The 23,632-nt window shown below is 41.7% G+C and overlaps 1 protein-coding gene across 1 annotated transcript in view; it reads right to left on the reverse strand.

The window, feature by feature from the left end:
- Nucleotides 1-23,632, reverse strand: part of LOC309544917 (kelch-like protein 23) — a 32,301-nt gene that overhangs the window by 4,201 nt on the left and 4,468 nt on the right. The window contains exon 2 of the mRNA XM_082243924.1: nucleotides 17,328-17,739. Coding sequence (XP_082100050.1) covers nucleotides 17,328-17,739 — 412 coding nt within the window. The remainder of the gene's footprint in view (nucleotides 1-17,327; nucleotides 17,740-23,632) is intronic.

The raw sequence follows: 23,632 nt of genomic DNA on the forward strand, positions 1-23,632 counted from the left end.
AATCAAAACCTGAAACTGAACCAGAAATACCTTCAGTCAGAAAATCAACCAGAATCAATAAAGGTGTTCCAGCTGAACGTTTATCTTACATAGCTCGCAGAGCTGTTCAAACTGAACCAGGTTCATGGAAAGAGATGCAGAAACTGCCAATGCATGAGAAACAAGTATGGTATAAAGCCGCTGATGAAGAAATGACATCACTCAAAGATCTCCAGACATGGACACTTTCAGAGCTACCTCAAGGTAAACATGCCATAGGATGTAAATGGGTTTTTAAAACCAAATGTAACTCTGAAGGGAAAGTCTGTCGGTACAAGGCAAGGCTGGTTGCTAAAGGTTACTCACAGAAGTTCGGTGAGGACTATGATGCTACTTTTGCTCCAGTTGCTAAACAAAGTACTTTCAGAACACTAATGACAGTGGCTGCCATGCGTACAATGATTGTGAAACATCACGATATTAAGACAGCTTTTCTTAATGGTGATATTGAAGAAGAAATTTACATGTCACAGCCAGAAGGATATTTGAAAAAGGGACAAGAGCATCTTGTCTGCAAGTTGAATAAATCTCTTTATGGCCTTAAACAATCAGCTCGAGCATGGAACCTGAAGATTAATCAAGTTCTACTAAATGAAGGATTTACAAGAAGCAAAGCTGATCCGTGCCTATATGCTAAACAAGTAGACACTGAGTGGATATATCTGCTAATTTATGTAGATGACCTGATCATTGCTCACAAAAACGACAATGAAATTGCAAAGTTAACAGGAGTACTCAACAAGTACTTTGAAACTAAAGACCTAGGTGAAGTGACATATTATCTTGGAATTGACATCCAGCGTGAGAAAGATGGAAGTTTCCTGTTGAATTAGAGTGCAAAAATTTAATCTATTCTTCAGCAATTCAACATGACAGAGGCGAAAGGAGCAAGCACACCTATGGATACAGTCTATCCAAAGTTAGAAGGAGAAGATGATCTTCTCACATCCAATGAACAATACAGACAAGCAGTGGGGGCACTTCTCTACATTGCAACCACTACACGTCCAGACATTGCAGCCAGCATGTCTCTTCTTTGCAGGCAAGTTGATAAACCACGTCAAAGAGACTGGAATGCGATCAAAAGAGTTATGAGATATCTGAAACAGACAAAAGACTTAAATTTGAAACTATCAGCAAGTGGTGGTTTAAACCTTGTGGGATATGTGGACTCCGATTGGGCAGGTGATCACAGCACACGCAAATCCACAAGTGGTTACTTATTAAAATTGGGAGACAGTCCTATATCATGGTCCAGCAAGAAACAGATGTCAGTGGCATTGTCCTCTACAGAAGCTGAATACATATCTGCAGCTTATGCCAGTCAAGAAGTTGTGTGGTTACAGCAATTACTCAAGGATCTTGGAGAAGCAACATCAGAACCTACCGTCTTATTTGAGGATAATCAGGCTTGCATTAAGCTTGCAACAAGTGAGAAAATTAATGGAAGAACCAAGCACATCGATGTCAGACATCATTACATTCATGACTTAGTTGATCAGAAAGTGATTGTACTTGTGTATTGTGAGTCGGAAAAAATGATTGCTGATGCTTTGACAAAGCCACTAGCTAGAACCAGATTTGTGGATCTTAGATCAGAAATGGGATTGACATAGATAGTAGTTGTTGAGTGGGGGTGTTAGCATACAAGGTTTGTATTTAATCAGCAACAACCACTGTATGTCATTGCTGTGTGCCTATTACATTGTATGACCACTAGATGGCAGTGTTACATTTGTGAGTTCATGTTTTGTCTATGCCTCAAAAGAGTAATAAAAAGAATAGTTCCTGCTCCGAAAGAAAAGCAGCGTTCAGTGAAACAACAGACTGTCTGCCTGTACTTTGTTTAGCCCCAAAAAGGTTATATCTAACACATGCAAGAACTTCTGACTATGTTCCGCGATCACAGAGAAAAAGCAGAACAATTTAGGAGAATATTTTCAAGCAATAGCAGAAAAATTGAACATCGAACTTTGTGTTGCCAGACAGTGTGGCAGGCAAGTATTTTGTTCTAATTTTGGTTCCTCTTCTGTGGAAGAATACTATCACAAGTCTATTTTTGTGCCATACATGTACTCATTCATTGCATCATTAGAAAGCTGGTTTGGCTATGAAAACAGGTCGACAATGGCAGATGATCGCTTATCGGGTTTGTGCATGATGAGCACACTGTACATAGAGCAACAATTGCTGAAAACAAAAATGCAGATTCTACATGTGTTTTTTTTTTAATTCAGCTGTAGTGCCTTGATCATGTGTGTATAAATAATGTGGGGCATTCAATAGTGTCAATAGTGTAAACATAAAAACAGATTAGAAATTGCTAATCAGACAATGGCAGCTTGATCCTTCTATCAAGCTTTTGTATCAGGTTTCTCAAACCTTTGCATACCAGTGCTATGTGTGATAATGACTAAAGCCCCGTACACACGTACCGATCGTCGGCCGACGGAACGTCCTACAAATGTTCGCGGCTGGTGTGTTTGTTGTTTGTCTGTTGAAAAGTGCTCCAAACTTGCCCAGGACATTTGTCTTCCGACAGAAAATGACGTCACTACGTTCCACGCACGTTCGCCGCTACAAAAGAGGAAGTGAGTGTTTGGCCGTGACCCTTCTGGGCATCTCGCGCTGATTTCGGTAGCATTTGTTTGGTTGACGACATTTCGCTATTTTCCGAGACATCGTTCGAGAATTTATTATGGCGACCGTGAATTCGTCCGTTGCTGTCGTTAGTGTTGGAGTTTTGGCTCTGAGACGACGTACGAGCAATAGGAAGAAGAAGCGGACCTCCTGGACGAAAAATTGGTTGCTTAACCGTGATCAATTTTCTCATATGTCCTTGCTGAGGGAGCTCCAGGAAAATAATCCTGATGACTTCAGGAATTATTTGAGGATGACGGATCCCATCTTTTACCGTCTTCTTGCCCTGGTGTCCCCCTATATTCTGAAGCAGGATACTTGTATGCGGCTTGCAATTACTCCTGAGCAAAGGTTAATTGCGACGTTGAGGTATCTTGCAACAGGGAGAAGCCTGCAGGATCTGAAGTTCACCACAGGCATCTCCCCCCAAGCTCTTGGAGTCATCATCCCTGAGACCTGCTCTGCCATCATCAAGGTCTTGCAGAAGGACTATATCAAGGTATGTTTGATTTTTTACATTACATTACATGTATTACTAGTTTCACCCGAATTATGATGTTTTTGGATGTACAGCAATTGACACAGGCCATTATTTGTAAACTACCCTCTGTCCGCATGCACATAGTAGTAAAGATGTAGATTATCTTTAACCATTTGTAAAATTACCCACTAACCACCCCACCATTCTCTCCTATGTGTCCCTAAACGCATTGCCTGTTAACAGTATTTTGAATTTGGGTCATTTTATTGCTTTCCCTCAAACAATTATTCCTTGGCCAATGTTTTAGTACCTAGTTAATGATTTATCTAAAATACATCAGTCCATCCATTCCCACCTATGATTCTGTATGTTTATGTAATGATGTTAAAACCTTCACTGACCACAAGCCCTAATTGATGTATAAATGCCCAGTTTTACTTACCCATCCCCCACCCACATGCTAAATCTCAAAGTCAGCATATACCAAAGCTCAAGTTCAGAGGTCTTCAAACTATGGCCCACCAGTTGTTCACGAACTTCAATTTCCATCATGCCTAGTCATGTCTGTGAATGTCAGAGAATTACAAGGCCTCATGGGATGTGTAGTTCTGCAACAGCTGGATGGCCGTAGTTTGTAAATCTCAGCTCTAGCTGGTGAGTATAATGGGCCATACACACTAGAAGATTGTCAGAACAATTTATCCTTCCGATTTACCAAAACCAAATAATATGAGGTCCAACAAACACTTTCAAATCCTATGCAATCTGGTAGGCCCTTGCACTACATAGAAAAGGTAAATCTGCACGAAAAAGTCTTCAGAGAATCTTCTAGTGTGTATGGCCCTTTACAATATAAGAACAATAGGAGGTTGAAAATAAATGTATGTAGATGTTACATCCCCATATCCAAACCTTTGCCTTCCTGTTGTATATTTTTTTAGCAAGTTGCATAAGCATTTAACAGACAACTGTGTGTGTAATTAATAATGTGATGTGCTCAAGCACTAATTTTTTTTTTTTTATTTTTTCCCCACAGTTTCCTTCAAACGCAGAGCAATGGCTGGAGATTTCTGATCAATTTCTGGAGAAGTGGAATTTTCCCAATTGTGGGGGTGCTATTGATGGGAAGCACGTCCGCATTGTCCCCCCTCCGAATTCCGGCACATTTTATTATAATTATAAAGGTTTTTTTAGTATAGTCATGCTAGCCATAGTTAATGCAAACTATGAGTTTATTTTTTTGGATATTGGCAAAAATGGCCGCAATTCGGATGGGGGAGTTATTGATCAGACGGAGTTCGCTCGTCGTCTAAAGAACGGCACTCTGAACCTGCCATCCAGGGAGCAAACTGTTGAGGGTATGAGCTTTGTGTTTATCGCAGATGAGGCTTTTGCGCTTGGGGAGCATCTCATGAAGCCCTACCCTCAGAGGAACCTCACCCCAGACCAAAGGATTTACAACTACCGGTTGTCCAGAGCTCGCAGAGTTGTGGAGAATGCCTTCGGGATAATGGCCAACCGGTTCCGGATATTCCTGACGTCCATAAACCTGGCACTGTACAAAGTGGATAATGTGGTCTTGTGTTGCTGCATTTTGCACAACTTCCTACGCAGGAATGCACAAAATTATGTCTTGCAGCAACTGGATACTGACCCTGCTATGCCAGGTACAAGTGGAGAGGCCCAACCTTCTAACCAAGTGGAGTCCATGACGTCAATGGAAGTTGGACGGTCAGCATTGGCATCACACAGGGCCCGTCAGATCCGCCAGGAATATCTGGACTATTTCGTGGGGAGAGGAGCTGTGTCCTGGCAGCAATCACTGTCACACACCCATTAATCTTGTTAAAGATTGGACACACATGATAAATGTCAGAGATATATTATTTTTCAACACATTAAACAAAAATTGCAATGATTCTGTATTGTGGATTATAATCATTTGGGCACATATGCCAAACACAATTATTTGGGTTAATCATGTGTTATATATGTGTGACTTTGGAAGGGTTAATACATTCATCAGTGTGTTTCTTGACTGTAGTCTCTCACCAGCTGATCCAAAGTGATGATGGCCATGTGTTATTTTTTAGCCAGTGGTGTAAATACAAGGGCCTTCTGCACCCCACAAAATGTACACAAACCCTGTCACATTGAGAACTAGGTCACACCCAAGGTTCATCTAATGTCACCTTACATTGGTGTTCATTGTCCAGAAGTTGCCCATACTATATATTTCATATAATACATTAGGGTATTAACAAAGTACCTACACCTGTTATGTTGTGTTCATTTATGACATCCTTCTCACTGCCCACCAATGTTAGGATATGTCAGTGTTATGTGAAACTTGATCATTGTTCATCTCAAAGTGTTATATATATAGGTAATGGAAAGTGAACTAGAGCAACGAACAAGCAATACACTATAGATTACACTGATCTCCCTACACTGATTGCTACTGGCAATATCAATGCCATATTGAATCCTAGGACTGCTAGTACCTTGAGTGTTGAGTCACACTTATGCGATGCGGGAAGTCTGCGACTTTGCAGCCTTCCAGCATTGCATAAGGGTGACCCGCCACTTACTTTTTCCACAGGATTGTATTCCACAAGTGTTAAGCACTGTGCGATCCAATCCAGATACATCAGAAATAAAGGGTCATGTGCGACTTGTATGCGTGTTCAGTGCGAATGTAGCCATACAAAGTGTATGTCTCAATTCACACTGCACATCTGATGGCATGTAATATCGTAGCGCACTGCTCCTTTATTACATGCGATCAGATGTTCATGCGAAAATCAGCTATACAGTTTGTATGGCTCAATTCGCACTGCACTCGCACAAAAGTCGCACATGATGCATTTATTCAGCCGCATCAGGATAGGATCGCACAATCGTTCAAACTTGTGTGATCCGATCCTGTGTGAAATGTCAGATCGCACTGTGATATGCGTTAAAACTGGGGGTATCTTTAACATTTCATTGACACCTCCAGCAACTCGCATATGGCAGTGACCAAAATGCTTTCATTAACATGTAAATATGGGAATAGGACAGCCATCATACATTTAGTGCTTCTTTACACAGCTTTAGACCTCGACCCCCCAACTAAAGTCTAATAAAGAATTGAACACACATTGTTGAATGTAAAAACGTTTTAGTATCAAACATTCACAGGGTTAGGGTTAGGGTTAGGGTTAGGGTTAGGGTTAGGGTTAGGGTTAGGGTTAGGGTGTTGTAAAGTGCTTTTCCCAAACTTGGGTACACTCTTTAACATCTGAGTGTAATTAAAATGCCATAAAACATCATAAAAAATTTGTAACATCAGGAACATCCCAATACAAACATTAAAAACCTAGTAAAATTGTGGCTTAAAATTTGCCAATCATGTCCACAAAATTGCGCATTTTGATTTGTAATGCCGTTGCAGTCTCCTTTATTTGTTCCAGGTCTGCGCAGCATTGGAGAGCCTCACGGGTCAATTTGGCTAATGTGCAACTATGTAAAACATGGTCTGTAAAAATTAAAAAAAAATGAGTCAATGTGAATCACCTACATGAGGTCATAATAATAGAGAAACATTTGTTGTCCAGGTAATCTTAAATTCCTCTCGAGTTAATACCTACCCTGTTCTTATGCTCTTTTGCCCTAGGCTCTTCTTCTTCCTCCTGTCCTCCTCCGATGCTGTTGCTGATGATTCTGCCGGTCTCCTGAGCTTACTATATATTCATTAGGGGTGTGAACGCATGATGACGTCATTGTGAGGGCATGGTTGTAATGTATATATATTAAGATGCAGAGACCAGAGACGGGCAGAATGCACGGCAACAGCATTGGAGGAGGACAGGAGGAAGAAGAAGAGCCTAGGGCAAAAGAGCAGACAACATAAGAGCAGAAGATTGGACAGCAGAAGAGTGGAGAGGAGAAGATCCAAAGAGCAGAGTGGAGAAGACCGGATGAAGATATTTAAGAACATTTCATAAACGTCTCCTGTCGTTATTCACATACACTTCCATTTATGTGGTTAATGTGTAGGGGTACTATGTACCCCATACCCATTCACATAGTGATTGGGGTCTGGGATCTGGGGGCCACCCTTTGTTAAAGGTTGCTTCCAAAGTCCTAGGAACCCCCTGGCCGCATGACCCCCCAAAACCACCAGACAGGGTTGTGGGGATGAGGCTCTTGTCCTCCTCTACATGGGAGTAAGGTGCTTTTGGGTGTGCGGTGCAGAGGCCCCCTGGCCCAAAGCAACAAAACCCCCCCATGTTGAGGGCATGTGTCCTGCTGTGGTCCAGGGGGTGTTTGGTCCGCTTGCTCGTTCTCTTTCCTGGCCTGACAAGCTGCATGCTTGTATAAGGGTCTGGTAGGGGTTTTGGGGGTAACCCACGCTGTCTTTTTGTTGTGGGCATACCCTCAAACTCAATACCACACACAAAAGGCCTGGTTGTGAACTTGGGGGGACACCCACGGTGGGTTGTTCAATTTTTGGGTGTAGTTCCCCCTCAAAAATCTTCACAACGCAAGTGGCCCCGCAAGTCAGAGCATCCTGATCCGACTTACGGTGCGACTTCCATTCAAATAAAGAGGCTCCCATAGGGAACTAGTGTTGTAAATTGGAGGCTAAAAATAACACTGATAAAAATCATTATGAAAAAACCTACGTGGGCACACAATTGGCTCTTGGACACTTGGTCCTGGTTCCTCCACAGTTTCGGAAGTGGCTTCCATGCTGCTTGGCAAGTTGCCAGGAGATCGGGCTTCTGACCTGGCTGGGGATGCCACATCCTGGCATGATGCAACATCTGCAATGTAAATTTGTAAGGGAATACAAGAATATAAGGTTAAACAATCATTGCAAATACACATATTTCTATGATCCCACTACACAAAAATCTGTGACTACCAACCTTCTTGTTGCTCTGGTGTCTCATCACTTGTTGGCTCCACCAGGATAAGTTCAGGAATAATGTCTTCATCTACATAATACAAAACATTGGCCATATCATAAAAGTCACAAGAGGTACATTTGTTAGGACATGGTGCCCTGCTTGATAGCTCTTTTAGTAACAAATATGAAGACATGTACATGGTTATCTACGAAAAATATGGTACATTAATGTTTGACAGTGCATAGGAACCAATTACCTTTAGTGGAATCTGTGCCACCTTCTGTGCCCATGTCCTCATCTTGTTCCACAACTGCCGATGGAGCTGCCAAACCTCTCCTCCTCCTTTCCCATTGTTTGGCACGGAGTTTACGTTTTTCTCCTATTTAAAGGTTTGAATAATAATCTGTGATTAATAGGAATGTTTGCTGAGAAGATTCGTGCAGGAAAGAACGTTCGTTGCAACACAATACATATATTTTTCACTATGGCTTCCTGACTTTTAATGTCATATACTAAAACATCAACAATAGATCGATCAAATCACGACATGACAACTAAAATGAGTAATCTAACTTTTTACATAGACATTATAATCTAGACATGTTAATACAACATACACCAAATTATAAAAAACATATTGCATGATTAAAAAAATAAAGAAAAAATAAAACTTACTTTTTTTCAAAATCCGATGGATTTGGGAAAGCTGATCCTGCTCACGGTGTTTCAGGTCAGACCACCGTTTCCGAATCTGATCTTTCGATCGCTCGACACCGAATTTTTTGACCAAACAGGCCACCACCTTGTCCATGATGCCATCTTTCCTGGCATTGGGCCGATCGTAATTTGCCAACTTTCCATCGTAATCCATTTTTTCTAAAATGGAGACCATCTCCACCATTTCTGGCTTTGACATGGGTGTAGCCCTTGATTTTCGGGTGGCCCAATCACTTCGGCCCCCACTAATTGAGCTCCCAGATTGTTGAGACATGGTTCCTAATTAAACAATGATTATTCCACTGCCTCAGGTGTGAGTGTCGCATGTAGGCCTGATCTTCGGCACGTACACACCCCTGCACAAGCCCGCCACTGGAGGAGGAGTTGACGCCTGCGCTGTATTTAAAGGACGCCAGATCGTTCGGCCGACGATTCGCTAGCGGACATATCGAGAGTTGGAGCACGATCGAGCGGCGAATCACGACTTTTCCCCACAAACAAAGGTACGACTCTTTTAATAGAAAGTGTGTGTTTTGGGCCCTATACAGCTTTTATTAGGAATATCTTTATTATGTGCCAAAATACATGCTATTTTAATATGTTTTGTGTTGTTTTGTGTCTTGCAGGCATATACTGTCCTGCAATATGGTGGACAATTTCACCACCCACAACTTTTTAATAAGTTTTATTGATGAGTTCAGGCAACTGCCCTGTTTGTGGCAAGTCAAGTCCGCAGATTATAAAAATCGAAAACTCAGAAAACAGGCCATGGAACATTTGGTGGCCTTCTACAAGCCCGTCTGTCCTGGGGCAAATTTTACTTATATCCGCAAAAAAATAAACAGTATTCGCACTGCCTACAGGAGGGAGTTAAAAAAAATAGAGGAGTCCACCCAGTCTGGAGCAGGGGCACGGAATGTATATGTACCACGGCTGTGGTACTTTGATAACATGCGGTTCCTGGCAGACACCATGGAATCCAGGCCGTCAATTTCAACACTGCCTTCTACTTCGGCAGAGGGCTCAGTGTCGGTAGATCCAAGCCAGGATGAGGATTTCCTGGAGGAGAGTTTTACTCAGGTATGGCATTTCACAATATATTGTCTGCTAAAATGTAATCATGTAACAAAAATATAAGCTAAACCATAATTGACCCTTTAGGTAAACGGGCATAGCAAGGGGTTGGCATGACAGGCAACCGCCAGGGGCGCAGGCCAAGGGGGGTGGGTCACAAAAACATTGGCATTGTTTTATTGTTTATTTTAACAATCCACTCAGCCTGCACACCCCAGAACCCCCAGTTTGCAGGCGGATTCATGCAGGTGTAAAACATTGAGAGCAGCTTCATGCAGGTGTAAAACATTGAGAGCTGCTTCATGCAGGTGTAAAACATTGAGAGCTGCTTCATGCAGGTGTAAAACATTGAGAGCAGCTGAGCCAAAAGACCAGGAGACTGAGACTGCCTCTCACTGCATCCCCAGCACCCCTCCGGTCTTACAAACACTGCTGCATCCCCAGCACACCTCTGGTCCTAAGAAACACTGCTGTAGCCTCAGCATTCCTCTGGCTCAACCTTTTTTAATACAAAACTAACAGCTCCTGCAAATGATCCATCCATCCTTGCTTCCATGTCTCTGGTCTCTCACTCTGGGTCAGCAAGGCAGGTGGCTTCCTTATTCATGTTTCCCTGCACTGCTTCACCCTCAATGCCCTACATCAAGTCCTCTGCAAGTTCAGGCCCCTCTCTCTCTGCAACCCCCTCCTCTCTCTCTCACACCCCCTCTTTCTCTCCCTCTCTCTATCTCTCAACCCTCTCTTTCTTTTTCACACCTGAGACAATGATTGCCCACTAGAGAGCTCTACACTGGGCAAACAAGGGGCAAATTAGAAACTTTTAATGCCCTTTAATTTTTTTTTGGGGGGGTGGGTTACAGTTTTACATTGATCTTGGGGGGGGGGGGGGTTGTTGCCAAATACAGCTCCTCAACAAGGGCACTGGAGACCCTAGATATGCCACTGTATGTAAAGTCTGCTATTTGTTCACAATAATATAACAAACATGCATTTTTATATACACTATAACATTCTAATCAATTGTTCATTTCATCAACAGGGAAGTGTCACTGAGGAGGAGCCAGGTTGCAGCCAGGAGCCTGGGGAGCCTGTGGAGCCTGAGGAGCCTGCGGAACTCTTTCCACCACCACCTCCTCCTGCCAAACGGAGGCAAAAGAGGAAGCACGTGGATGACATCACCGACGAGTTTATCCAGGAGGCCACCATAGCCCTCCGTAGGAAACCGGAGGCCAATGAGTCCTTCGGGAATATGACTGCCAAAATCCTGGATAAGGTGGACCTCAGGCAGTGTCAGTATGCCAGAAAAATTATTCTGGATGTGCTGCAAAACGCAGAAAACGGCATACTTAATGAGCACAGCCACGCATGCCAGGAGCACCCGTGCCCTCCACCTCCACCTCCACCTCCACCTCCACAACACCCACCACCTCGCCAAATGCCACATGGCCAGTGGCAATATGGCCAGCAGGATCCAAACCTGCCCTCATGGCAACCTGATTACAGTTACCAGCAACTTTAATTTGTGTAACCCCCTATTATTTATTTTACCCCTGTTTGCCAGTTTCTAGTTTAATTTTGTCCAAATGGACCTTTTTTATGTTTAGTTTATTATACAGAAAGTATTGATGTTTGCTTTGTTTTTTTTTTGCTGAGATCCAAAAAATAAAGAAAATTTAAAATAAAAAATGGCCTATCTGAATTTGTTAACATGTTTAATATTGTGCATAACCTGAAAAATATGTTTTAGACATTAATTCATACAAGAATAAAGGGTCATATCAATAGTTAGATCTTTGGTGTGAAAATACAAAAATAATGGTGAAGAGTTCAAATTATTTAATTCTAAAATTTGATAGAACAGATAGAATAGACAAACATTATCTTCATCATAACAGAACACATGCCTTTTTATTAGAAAAGTATGGCATTATGAGCAGCATCTTCCTTCTTCTCACATTTATCAAGATGAGCATGTGCTCCGCATTTCACCTATTTCTTGGACTTCCGCGAGCCGAAAGTTCTTTCTGAATAAAATGTTGAGTTTACTAGAGAAAATTCTTCCGGGAACTCATTTGGTTTGATCATGCGTGTTGGGATTTGTAGCTGTGTGTCGGCAGAATTGTGTACTGACAGGCGAACAATCGTCCGTTCTGGTGTCGGCATACAAATATTTTCATGTTTGCAAGAAAGACTTTTGTCCGCGGATTGTGCGCAGACATCTGTCGGAGGCACCATACTAACACGCGTACAATCGGCAGATCCTTCGTCCACCGACGTTTGTATGCCGACGATCGGTACGTGTGTACGGGCCTTAAGCCCCTCCCCTTCATGATATTGTCAAAAAGGGGCGGAGCATGGGTGACCTTTAAAAAAATACCCCCCCCCTGAAAAAAGTTATGCGGACAGCCATGTGTATTTTGGCCAGCTTGACCCAAACAAACTATTTAAAGTCAAATCAAACCTGGAAAGCGGCTATAAGCTTGTATCTGTTAATATGCTTTAAGAATAAACCGGGTGTTCTGAAAGTTTATGTATCATCCTTGAGCAGCGGCAGCAGGCTATTGGGCCTACGTATGCTGTATATCTTTGCACAAACATTTACATGCATACACTATAAAATACGGTCCAGATGCAGGACATGAATAGTTTTGGTTTTGGCAGCCAACCGCTGTGGACCAAATGGAATGGTATACATGGACCATAGCTTACAATGTAGCTGCATTGAAATTGGTATAAAATACAGTTCTGTATGCAGCATATTGTAAGCCTGTGTACATGAGCCCTTATGCAGCTAAATGCTACAGCGCAAAAAGGAGCAATGTGCATGGGGCCATAGCATACAGTACTGCTGTTTTCATATCTGTATAAAAAATTATGGATTTCTACCCAGCAAATTGTATGCCTATGTGCATGAGCCCTAAAGGAGGAGATGGTTATCCAATTTCTTTGATAAGATAAATCGATTTGTGCCAGTTAAAGCAGAACTCTAGGCAAACCGCTAAATACACAGTTTACAGGTATACTAGACGTATAGGATTTATAATTCCAATCTTGTGAGTCACACACATTTGTCATACTGCAACCAAGCAGCTGACATAATTATTTCCTGACTTGACAATGCAGGTTCCTTTATAACAGTGTTTCTCAACTCCTGTCCTCAGGACCCACTAATAGGCCAGGTTTTCAAGATAACTGAAATACTTCACAGGTAATATCATTTGCTGCTCAGTGACTGCAGTATTCTTGGCTGCATCTGCACAAGGTAATACTTAAAATCTGGCCTGTTAGTGGGTCCTGAGGACAGGAGATGAGAACCACTGCTCTCTGGTCTGCTCACTGAATAAATCAGTAATAGACAGTATTAGAATGATTTTGGAGGCTGTACAGTTTGGCAGAGGTGTGTACATCTTAAGAAAGGCTGAAAAAAAAATTACATTTCCTTTGCAAAAAAATGTGTATTTAGCTAAATAGGCTGCCTTAGCATAATGCATGTTAGCGTCCTCTGGGGCTTGGTCACAGAGGTGAGTGAGGGGCGAAACATGCCAGGGGAGAACAGCGCTGGCTGAGGCCACATACATCTACTAATGCACTGGGTTGGTGAGAGGAGCAGCGGAAACACAAATAAAAGGCGTCAACACATAACCTAAGGGTAGCTCCATGTACCGTGCAAGCCCTTCTTTGCATAGACCACTGATGAACTTTAGGCCCTATTCAGCTATTCATACACTAATAGGTACACCCGCGCCAAGAGCCGCCTTTGCCAGCAGGGGATGCACAGGTGTTCTGTGCGATCGTGTGTAGGCAGCACCAGTCCTGGGAGAAGGTCATCCAGCGCCCAGGGCAAGGATGCCAAACTGCGCCGCCCCTTCCCTTAGGGTCAAGGTGCCCCCCCATCCCTGCAAAAAAACATTGCACCCAGGGCAACCGTCACTCCTGCCCACCCCTTCTCCTGGCCCTGGGCAGTCCTATTTAAGTCTATTGGGACACAGTGGCTGTACAGAAACAGCTGCTAGTCCATATTTGACATGCATGCGGGTGCGTATTCCCGAATGTCAAATTTAAGAGTCAGTACTCCTACCAACAATTCACAGATATCTACTCTTCAACCCAAATTGAAGAGATCTCTATCTATGGCTTGTTTTAAAGTGTATGTATAGCCAAAACTTTTTTTTTTAGTTTTGGATACAATAGGGGAGGGATAAAACCTCTGTTTTTTGCTGTCTGTGCACTATTTCTCTGCACTTCCTGTCCCAAAGACACCACAGGAAGTTAAAGAAAATCTCTACAAAGTGCGGAGAGTTCCCCTTCTAGACAGTTGTCCCCAGACAGGTGTCCCTATTGGAAGATTTCCCCTCACCTCTCAGATAGAGGGACACACACAACCCTAAAAACCTGACAGAGAGTGTAGCCATTCCCATAAAAAGTTTTTCCCTAGAGATACACTTTAATTTAGAATGTATATAAAGCAAATGTATTAAAACATAGTGATGTCGCGAACATAAAATTCGCCGTTCGCGAACGGCGAACGTGAACATCGGCGAATGTTCGCGAACCGGCGAACATTGTGAACCGCCATAGACTTTAATAGGCAGGCGAATTTTAAAACCCACAGGGACTCTTTCTGGCAACAATAGTAATGGAAAAGTTGTTTCAAGGGGACAAACACCTGGACTGTGGCATGCCGGAGGGGGATCCATGGCAAAACTCCCATGGAAAATTACGTAGTTGACGCAGAGTCGGGTTTTATTCCATAAAGGGCATAAATCACCTAACATTCCTAAATTGTTTGGAATAACGTGCTTTAAAACATCCAGTGTGTGTATACGATCAGGTATGATGTTGTATCGATCAGGTAGTGTAAGGGTTACGCCCGCTTCACAGTGACAGACCAAACTCCCCGTTTAACGCACCGCAAACAACTGCAAACAGACCAGAACCGACCAAAATGGGACAGGAACTGGGCTTTAAGGGTTAGGGTTAGGTTTAGTGTTAGGGGCTAGGGTTAGGGTTACGGTGAGATACTTAGGGTTAGAGTTAGTAACCCTGCCCCTACGCCTCTAACCCTAACCGTCTAACCCTAAGCACTAAAAATAACCCTAACCCTAACCCTAGCCCTAATCCTAATTCTAATTTTTTTTTCTGGTTCTGGACATGCTACAGAGCTGAAACTTCACAGGTACACTTTTTAGACCCCTAGACACTGAATCAGACAAAAAAAAGTTCTTAAGAATTGTAATTTTTTGTTAGTGAGCCAATTATTGGAAAAATTAAAAATAAAAAAAATTTCTTTGGATTTAGCATCTGGGGGTCTAAAAAGTGTACCTGTGAAGTTTCAGCTCTGTAGCATGTCCGGAACCAGAAAAAAATACGAATTAGGGTTAGGGCTAGGGTTAGGCTTAGGGCTAGGGTTAGGGCTAGGGTTAGGGTTATGGTTATTTTTATGGCTAGGCTTAGAGGGTTAGGGTTAAGGTTAGAGGGTTAGGGTTATGGTTAGAGGGTTAGGGTTAGGTTTAGTGTTAGGGGCTAGGGTTAGGGTTACAGTGAGATACTTAGGGTTAGAGTTAGTATCCCTACCCCTACCCCTCTAACTCTAACCCTCTAACCCTAAGCACTAAAAATAACCCTAACCTTAGCCCTGACCCTAACCCTAACCCTAGCTCTAACCCTAATTCTATTTTTTTCTGGTTCTGGACATGCTACAGAGCTGAAACTTCACAGGTACACTTTTTAGACCCCCCCCCCCCCAGACAATAAAACCAAAGAAGTTTTTTTTTTTAAGTTTTCCAATAATTGGCTCTCTATCAAAAAGGACAGTTTTTAAGAACTTTTTTTGTGTGATTTAGTGTCTAGGGGGTCTAAAAAGTGTACCTGTGAAGTTTCAGCTCTGTAGCATGTCCAGAACCAGAAAAAAAGATAATTTTTCAGTAGAGCAGGGATGGTGGGAACCCCTTTTACACCTATATGATCTTTTTTTCTGGTTCTGGGCATGCTACAGAGCTGAAACTTCACAGGTACGCTTTTTAGACCCCCCAGACAATAAATACAAAGAATTTTTTTTTTTAAGTTTTTTTTTTTTAATTTTTCCAATAATTGGCTCTCTATCAAAAATGACAATTTTTAAGAACTTTTTTGTGTGATTTAGTGTCTAGGGAGTCTAAAAAGTGTACCTGTGAAGTTTCAGCTCTGTAGCATTTCCAGAACCAGAAAAAAAGATAATTTTTCAGTAGAGCAGGGATGGTGGGAACCCCTTTTACACCTATATGATCTTTTTTTTCTGGTTCTGGACATGCTACAGAGCTGAAACTTCACAGGTACGCTTTTTAGACCCCCCCCAGACACTAATCCAAAAAAAGTCATGCCTGCCACCGTATATATCAGTGGTGGGTGGGCAGTGGCACTGCAGTGGGCACAGTACACTCTGTGGACCTGACAGTCACTGGCACCCAGGCAACTGCAATTATAAAAAAAAAATATATATTTTTACTTTGCAAGCTGCTGTGCCACCATATATATATCATTGGTGGGTGGGCACGCAGTGGCACTACAGTGGGCACAGTACACTCTGTGGACCTGACAGTCACTGGCAGCCCAGGCAACTGCAATAATAAAAAATATATATTTTTTTTCAATTTGCAACAAGATGCTGTGCCACCGTATATATATCAGTGGTGGGCAGTGCACTGCAGTGGGTACAGTGCACTCTGTGGACCTGACACAGCACTCACTGCAATTATGACAGAGGAAAAAAAAAAATATTTTTTAAAATGCAAGGTACTGTGCCTGTGCCACCCGAAATGAGTGTGGTGTGCACACAGTACAGTCTGTGGTGGGTCTGTGGCCTCTCACACACAGCGGGCAGGCAACTGCAGTGTACAATAGATATTTATATATATATATATATATATATATATAAAAATACTCAATTACCAGCCCTAAAAAGGGCTTTTGGGGACACTAGATTATATATATATATATATATATATAAATTACACAAATACCAGCCCTTAGAAGGGCTTTTTGGGGTGCTGTCAGGATGCTGTCCTTACAGCAGTAGTGGACCAAGAACACTGACTAGCAAGACCAGGAACACTGACTAACAACTGTCCCTAGCTATTAACAGCAGCAGCAGCAGCAACACTCTCCCTGCTCTCATTAACACACTGCTTCAGAATGATCTAAGATGGATGCTGCCCTTGCTTATTTATAGGAGGTGGGAGGGTGTGGGAGGGAGGAATGCTGATTGGCTGGAAATGTGCCTGCTGACTGTGAAGTTCAGGGTCAAAGTTTGCCTCAATGATGTATTATAGGGGGCGGACCGAACATCGCATATGTTCGCCCGCAGCGGCGAACGCGAACATGCTAAGTTCGCCGGGAACTGTCCGCCGGCGAACAGTTCGGTACATCTCTATTAAAACAGGCAAAATACATTAGTATGTTTTATTTAGGCAAAAAAACATTAGTATGTTTTATTACCATACCTTGGCATAGGAGAATATGTAATGATATCCCACACACCGGTCTCTGTGTCTAGCCTCTGCACTCCGCTGTACACATCTCCATTCTCATCACGGCCACATATTACATATAGCTTGTCATCCACACTGGCAGCTGCTGCTCTTTCGACGGGTCTGATAAGAGGGCTACCAGCTTCCCAAGTCATCTCTGCCAGGTTCAGCCTCTCAACATCTGCAGTAACACCCTCATCTGTGCTTCCTCCTATAACATAAAGGTAGAGTCCAGCCCCTACAGCACAATGGCAGTTCCGGGATATCTTCATAGGTGGTCCTTCTTTCCAGGAGTTGTTGGAAGAGTCATATATGAGGACCCAGTCTATGCTATACCATACAAAATCTCCACGAAAGTATCCACCAGTCACTATTATCAGGTTACCTAAAATGATGAATAAAGAATGAAAAAAAAAATAGGAATTGAAAAATTTCTATCACTCATACTTATCAATTCGGTTTTACTTAGAAGCCTTAGATGTTTACAGCAATTACAGTCTTAACAGTTACCATATGGCACAGTAAAGATCTTAGCGTCTTGCATTGTGAAAAAAGAAGGCTTTTTTAATGTCTGTATCCCCACTAAAAGGTTTTCCCCTCACTTTCTGTCCTCATGACACCCAAGGCTGGGAACTCAACTTTCTTCTGTTCTTTTTTTTAAATCCATTCTATAGATCAGTGTTTCTCAACCTTTTTTGTCAAGGCACCCTTTAAAATGATAGACAATCTCAAGGCACTCTTAAAAATGATGGACAGTCTCGAATCATACCATTCTAAAATGAAAAAACGAATAGTTTTATGTAATGCAGTAACATCCACACACGTAGGACACCCAATGTTAGAGGCAATTTTTTTTCTTGCAAAGCAAATACACTTTTACACACTGGTATTGACTAGTGTTCCAATGATTCTCTTCTCCTTCCATTTCTCTCCATTAGTCAGCTAATATGACGCCAGTGCAGACGGAGACAGAGGTCAAACAAGGTTGCTGTGGAGGCAACAGCCATCCTCGTTATTAAGTAATGACATCATTGGTTGTTAGGATGCCAGTGTCTAGAATGTAGTAATGGTGCATAATGAAAACCTTCATCCACCTCGTGACTTGTATACAATTTTTGATCAATTTTTAGGCATTTTGCCAAGGCATCTCGGAGAAGCCTCAGGGCACCCCAGGATGCCTGGGCACCCTGGTTGAAAAGGGCTGCTATAGATCATATACAGCATGTTCCACTAAGAGCTGATGACACAGGCTCTTTAGTGGATTTTCCAAAGAAATGTATTGTAAATTCACTCCAGAGGGGAGAAACAGAATGTTTAGCTTATAATGTATTTGCTGGGTTTCATTAGGACAAATACCTACCTACCAGAGAGCATTAAATGATTGACAGGGGTTCTAAACCTTGCCTTAATCTTTTAAACTGTTTGTATAAAGTTCCATCTTAAAAGGCCCACTGAACAAAAACCTTTTGATAGAAGGGGGGGTAGTTAAAACTTTTTATTAGATTTTATTAAGAAATAAGAGATACATTACCTGCTATTAGAATTACCAGTATTACAAGGCAAAAGTGGACAAATGATTTCCTTGCTTCCTATAAAAAGCCAACCTAATGAATGAAGATGCCCTGAATTATTTCTAGATTTTAAAGCCCAACAGGGGGGTTTTTCACCAGTTGAGGACATTGGGTATACGGCGTATGCTCTTAAAAAAATGAATGGTGCTGACTGCTGAGGAGTATTTTTGAGAATGTTACAAGATTATCATTATATCATATTTATTCTCTTTCATTTATGTGTGCTTTAATAGAATGACCTTTTATTTGCATATAATGTCATTTAAAACAACCTTGCAAATAAAATATATATATTTATTTTAATAAAATGTGTTTTTTACTCCTAAATAATTTATAATTAACTCTAATCAGTGTTTTTTTGAATATTAATAAACTTTTTTTTAATTTTCTTTGATTTTGCTCATACATGTTTTAGTGTTGCTTACAAAATGAACAAAATTAAACAAAAATATTTTGTTTGTCAATGAATGTGTAATCCTTTGTACCAGAATTACGTTTAAGAGCCGGTTCACACTGGGGCGACTTGTCAGGCGACCTGGTCGCCTGACAAGTCGCCGCGGGTCGCCTGCCATAGATTAGCACAGGACCCGTTCTAATAGGAGCGACACAAGTCGCTCCGACTTAGAAAAAGGGTCCTGAGCTTCTTTGGGGCGACCTGGAGCGACCTGCATTGACTTCAATGATATGAAGTCCGTGCCGGCCGCTCCGAGGTCGCGGTGCGAGCTGTGCACCGCGACTTCACAGGTCGCCCCGGCAAGTCAGGTCGCTGCTATGTGAACCGGCTCTTAGTGTAATTTCACATGGGACAAAATTATTTTTAGTTTTTTTATAGCCATAGACTGCACAGAACATAAAATATTTTTTTGCAAGAAAGCCTTGCTTGTCCCAAATAAATAAAAACATATACTATGTATTAGTTTGTTACAGCATATCAATAGACCCATAGCAGAATTGGAAACATTGTTCTTGTTCTTAAAGGCTAAGTTCACCTTTTTTTTTCTAAATTCCAGCTATATATTCCAATATAGCATTAATATACTTATTTTGCAAAAATAAAACAGCTTTCCAATAATTCTACAACTGCTTACCTAACTCTCTTCATAGCTGTTTAAACACATTGCTTGATTACTTCTGCCCTACTTCCTGGTCAGACTATAGGTTATGACACAGGAAGTAGTTGACCAGCTGAGGGTAGATGATGCAGGGTGTGTGATAATGAGATCAGCTGGTCAACTCCATCCTGCGTCATGACCTAAAGTCTGACCAGGAAGTAAGGCAGAAGTAATTGAGCAGTGTGTTTAACCACTTATGGACCGCCCCACGCAGATATACTGGGCGGCCCTCTTGTGCGAAATCACTTAACTGTACGTGATTTCATGCAGTGGGTCTAGGGGGCACACGCCCGCCGCTGGCGACCCGCTTACACTGTGATTGAACACAGAGGGAGCCAATCAGCAGGTCCGCGGATACGATTTCCACCAGGACTCACCGATCGTTCACAGGAGAGGCAGAACGGCAGTCTGCCTATGTAAACAAGGCAGATCGCCGTCCAGTCAGAGAGAAAGATGGAGATCTTCTGTTTCTGCTAAGTAGAAACATAGATCTCTGTCTTCCTCCAGTTAAGCCATTCCCCACACAGTTACTAATCACTCCCTAGGAGCACATTTAACCCTTTGATTGCCCCTGATGTTGACCCCCTTCCCTGCCAGTGTCATTAGTACAGTAACAATGCATATTTTTAGCACTGATCACTGTATTGGTGTCACTAGTCCCCAAAAAAAAGTGTCAAAAATGTCAGTTAGATGTCCGATTTGTCCACTGCAATGTTGTGGTTCCGCTAAAAATCGCTGACCGCTGCCATTACTAGTAAAAAAAATAAATAAATAAAAATTCCATAAAAATATTCCATAGTTTATAGAGGCTATAACTTTTGCACAAACCAATCGATATACACTTATTTGGGATTTTTTTTTACCAAAATATATTAGCAGAATACATAATACATATTGGCCTAAATTGATTAATAAATTTGATTTTTAATTTTTATTTATTGGGTTTGTTTGGCTAAAGTAAAAAATATTGTTTTTTTTTTTTTTCAAAATTGTCTCTCTTTTTTGTAATGCAGTGCCATATAGCAAAAAACAGCCTTGTCATGAAGGAGGTAAACCTTCCAGAGCTGCAGTGATAAAACATATTTACATAGTTAGTCAGGTTGAAAAAAGTCCATCTGGCTCAACCAACAAAAAAAAAAAAAAAACAGTAATGAAAACCCAACCATACAATCCCATACACAGCTGATCCAGAGGAAGGCAAAAAAAACCCCAGCAAAGCACGACTCAACTTGCCATAGCAAGGGAAAAAATCCCCTTCCTGATCCTCCGAGAGGCAATCTGATATTCCCTAGATCAACTCTACCTATAAATATTAGTACCCACTTATATTAAGTCCACCCAGGAAAGAATCCAGGCCTTTTTTAAAGTAATCAAGTGAGCTGGCCAGAACCACCTCTGGAGGGAGTCTATTCCACATTTTCACAGCTCTTACGTTGAAGAAACCTTTCCGTATTTGGAAACTAAATCTGTTTTCTTCTAGACGTAAAGAGTGCCCCCTTGTCCTCTGTTTTGACCTTAAAGTGAACAACTCAACACCAAGTTCACTATATGGACCTCTTATGTATTTATACATGTTGACCATATCCCCCCTTAATCTCCTCTTCTCAAGAGAGAATAAATTCAGTTCCTCTAATCTTTTCTCATAGCTGAGCTCCTCCTTGCCTCTTATCAGTTTGGTTGCCCTTCTCTGCACTTTCTCCAGTTCCCCGATATCCTTTTTAAGAACTGGTGCCCAAAACTGAATTGCATATTTTAGATGAGGTCTTACTAATGATTTGTACAGGGGCAAAATGATATCTCTCTCTCTGGAGTCCATGCCTTTGTTAATACAAGAAAGGACTTTGCTTGCTTTGAAAACCGCAGCTTGGCATTGCATGCTATTATTAAGCTTATGATCTACCAGAACACCCAGATCCTTCTCCGCTATGGATTCCCCCAGTTCTACTCCACCTAGTCTGTATGATGCATGCATATTCTTAGCCCCCAAGTGCATAATTTTACATTTATCAACATTAAACCTCATTTGTAAAGGGCTAAGTTGCGCTAGATTGTGCTAGATTAACAAGTGATTATCAAAAGGAAGCACAATAAATGAAAGAAACACTCAAAAAAATGTCCTCAATGATGTCAAAAAATAATGTCCAAATGACAGACACAGTCCGAAATCCGGAATTCCAGGATCAGAGGAAATAAATCAACATTCATGTAGCCTCCTTACCAGATATCAGGAAAGAGTTCGCCCAAAAACTCAAATATGTGTTGAATCCACCAGCCTCAGATCGGTGTGCTCAAAAGGTCCTCTCATTAATAGATGGCAATCATATGTGGGAAGAAAAAGAAACCTCCATAGCGTAATATTGTTAAACACTCATATGTCACCCTGAGGAGTGCACACCGTCACCAGAGCCAGATAGCAGAAATAACAAAATCACAGACACCCTTGAGTCCCAAATGCTTACCAGACAGCAGATAATATATAGTAAAACAAAGGAAAGGCATTGACATCAGTGTCAAGGTCCACCAGTTCGAAGGGCCACTCCCAACACCACTGCCTCTTACCAAACTCTAATAGGTTGTATGCCAAACAATCCCACGAAAGATCCTCAGAGCAGGTAACCAATGGAATAATCACTCCAATAATCACTCCAATGCAGCACAATATGGAAAACAAAAGGCGCTATATAGTGTATTACCACCAGACTTTATTAAAGCAAAAAAGAAAGCAACTTACAAAAATTAGAAGAGTCAAAGCATGGATAGAGCTGGATTGAAGTGAGCACATTGCAAATATACGCAAAGGTTTTGACAGGCATTCGGTTTCAAAGCATTTCTTGACAGTCCATAATAAAGATCCGAGAAATATGATGTTTTTGGGGATTGACAAATTCTCCCCCAATTGGAGGGGCGAGCCTTTAGTACGGAGCATCTCCAGAATGGAGATGTCCTGGATTCATAGGGTTAGAACCTATATGCTGTACGGACTCAATGTTGACACTGATGTCAATGCCTTTCCTTTGTTTTACTATATATTATCTGCTGTCTGGTAAGCATTTGGGACTCAAGGGTGTCGGTGCTTTTGTTATTTCTGCTATCTGGCTCTGGTGACGGTATGCACTCCTCAGGGTGACATATGAGTGTTTAACAATATTACGCTATGGAGGTTTCTTTTTCTTCCCACATATGATTGTCATCTATTAATGAGAGGACCTTTTGAGCACACCAATCTGAGGCTGGTGGATTCAACACATATTTGAGTTTTTGGGGCGAACTCTTTCCTGATATCTGGTAAGGAGACTACATGAATGTTGATTTATTTCCTCTGATCCTGGAATTCCGGATTTCGGACTGTGTCTGTCATTTGGACATTATTTTTTGACATCATTGAGGACATTCTTTTGAGTGTTTCTATCAATTATTGTGCTTCCTTTTGATAATCACTTGTTAATCTAGCACAATCTAGCGCAACTTAGCCCTTTACACGTTTATTTTGTTTGTCACAATTTAAGTTGCCGCTGTTACATATTAGTTAGTGCAGTTATACCTTCCCTTTATATTAAACCTCATTTGCCACATAGTTGCTCAATGAAACAAGTGC

This window comes from Pelophylax lessonae (genome assembly GCF_965119305.1).
Source record: "Pelophylax lessonae genome assembly, chromosome: 1".
Lineage (NCBI taxonomy): Eukaryota > Metazoa > Chordata > Amphibia > Anura > Ranidae > Pelophylax > Pelophylax lessonae.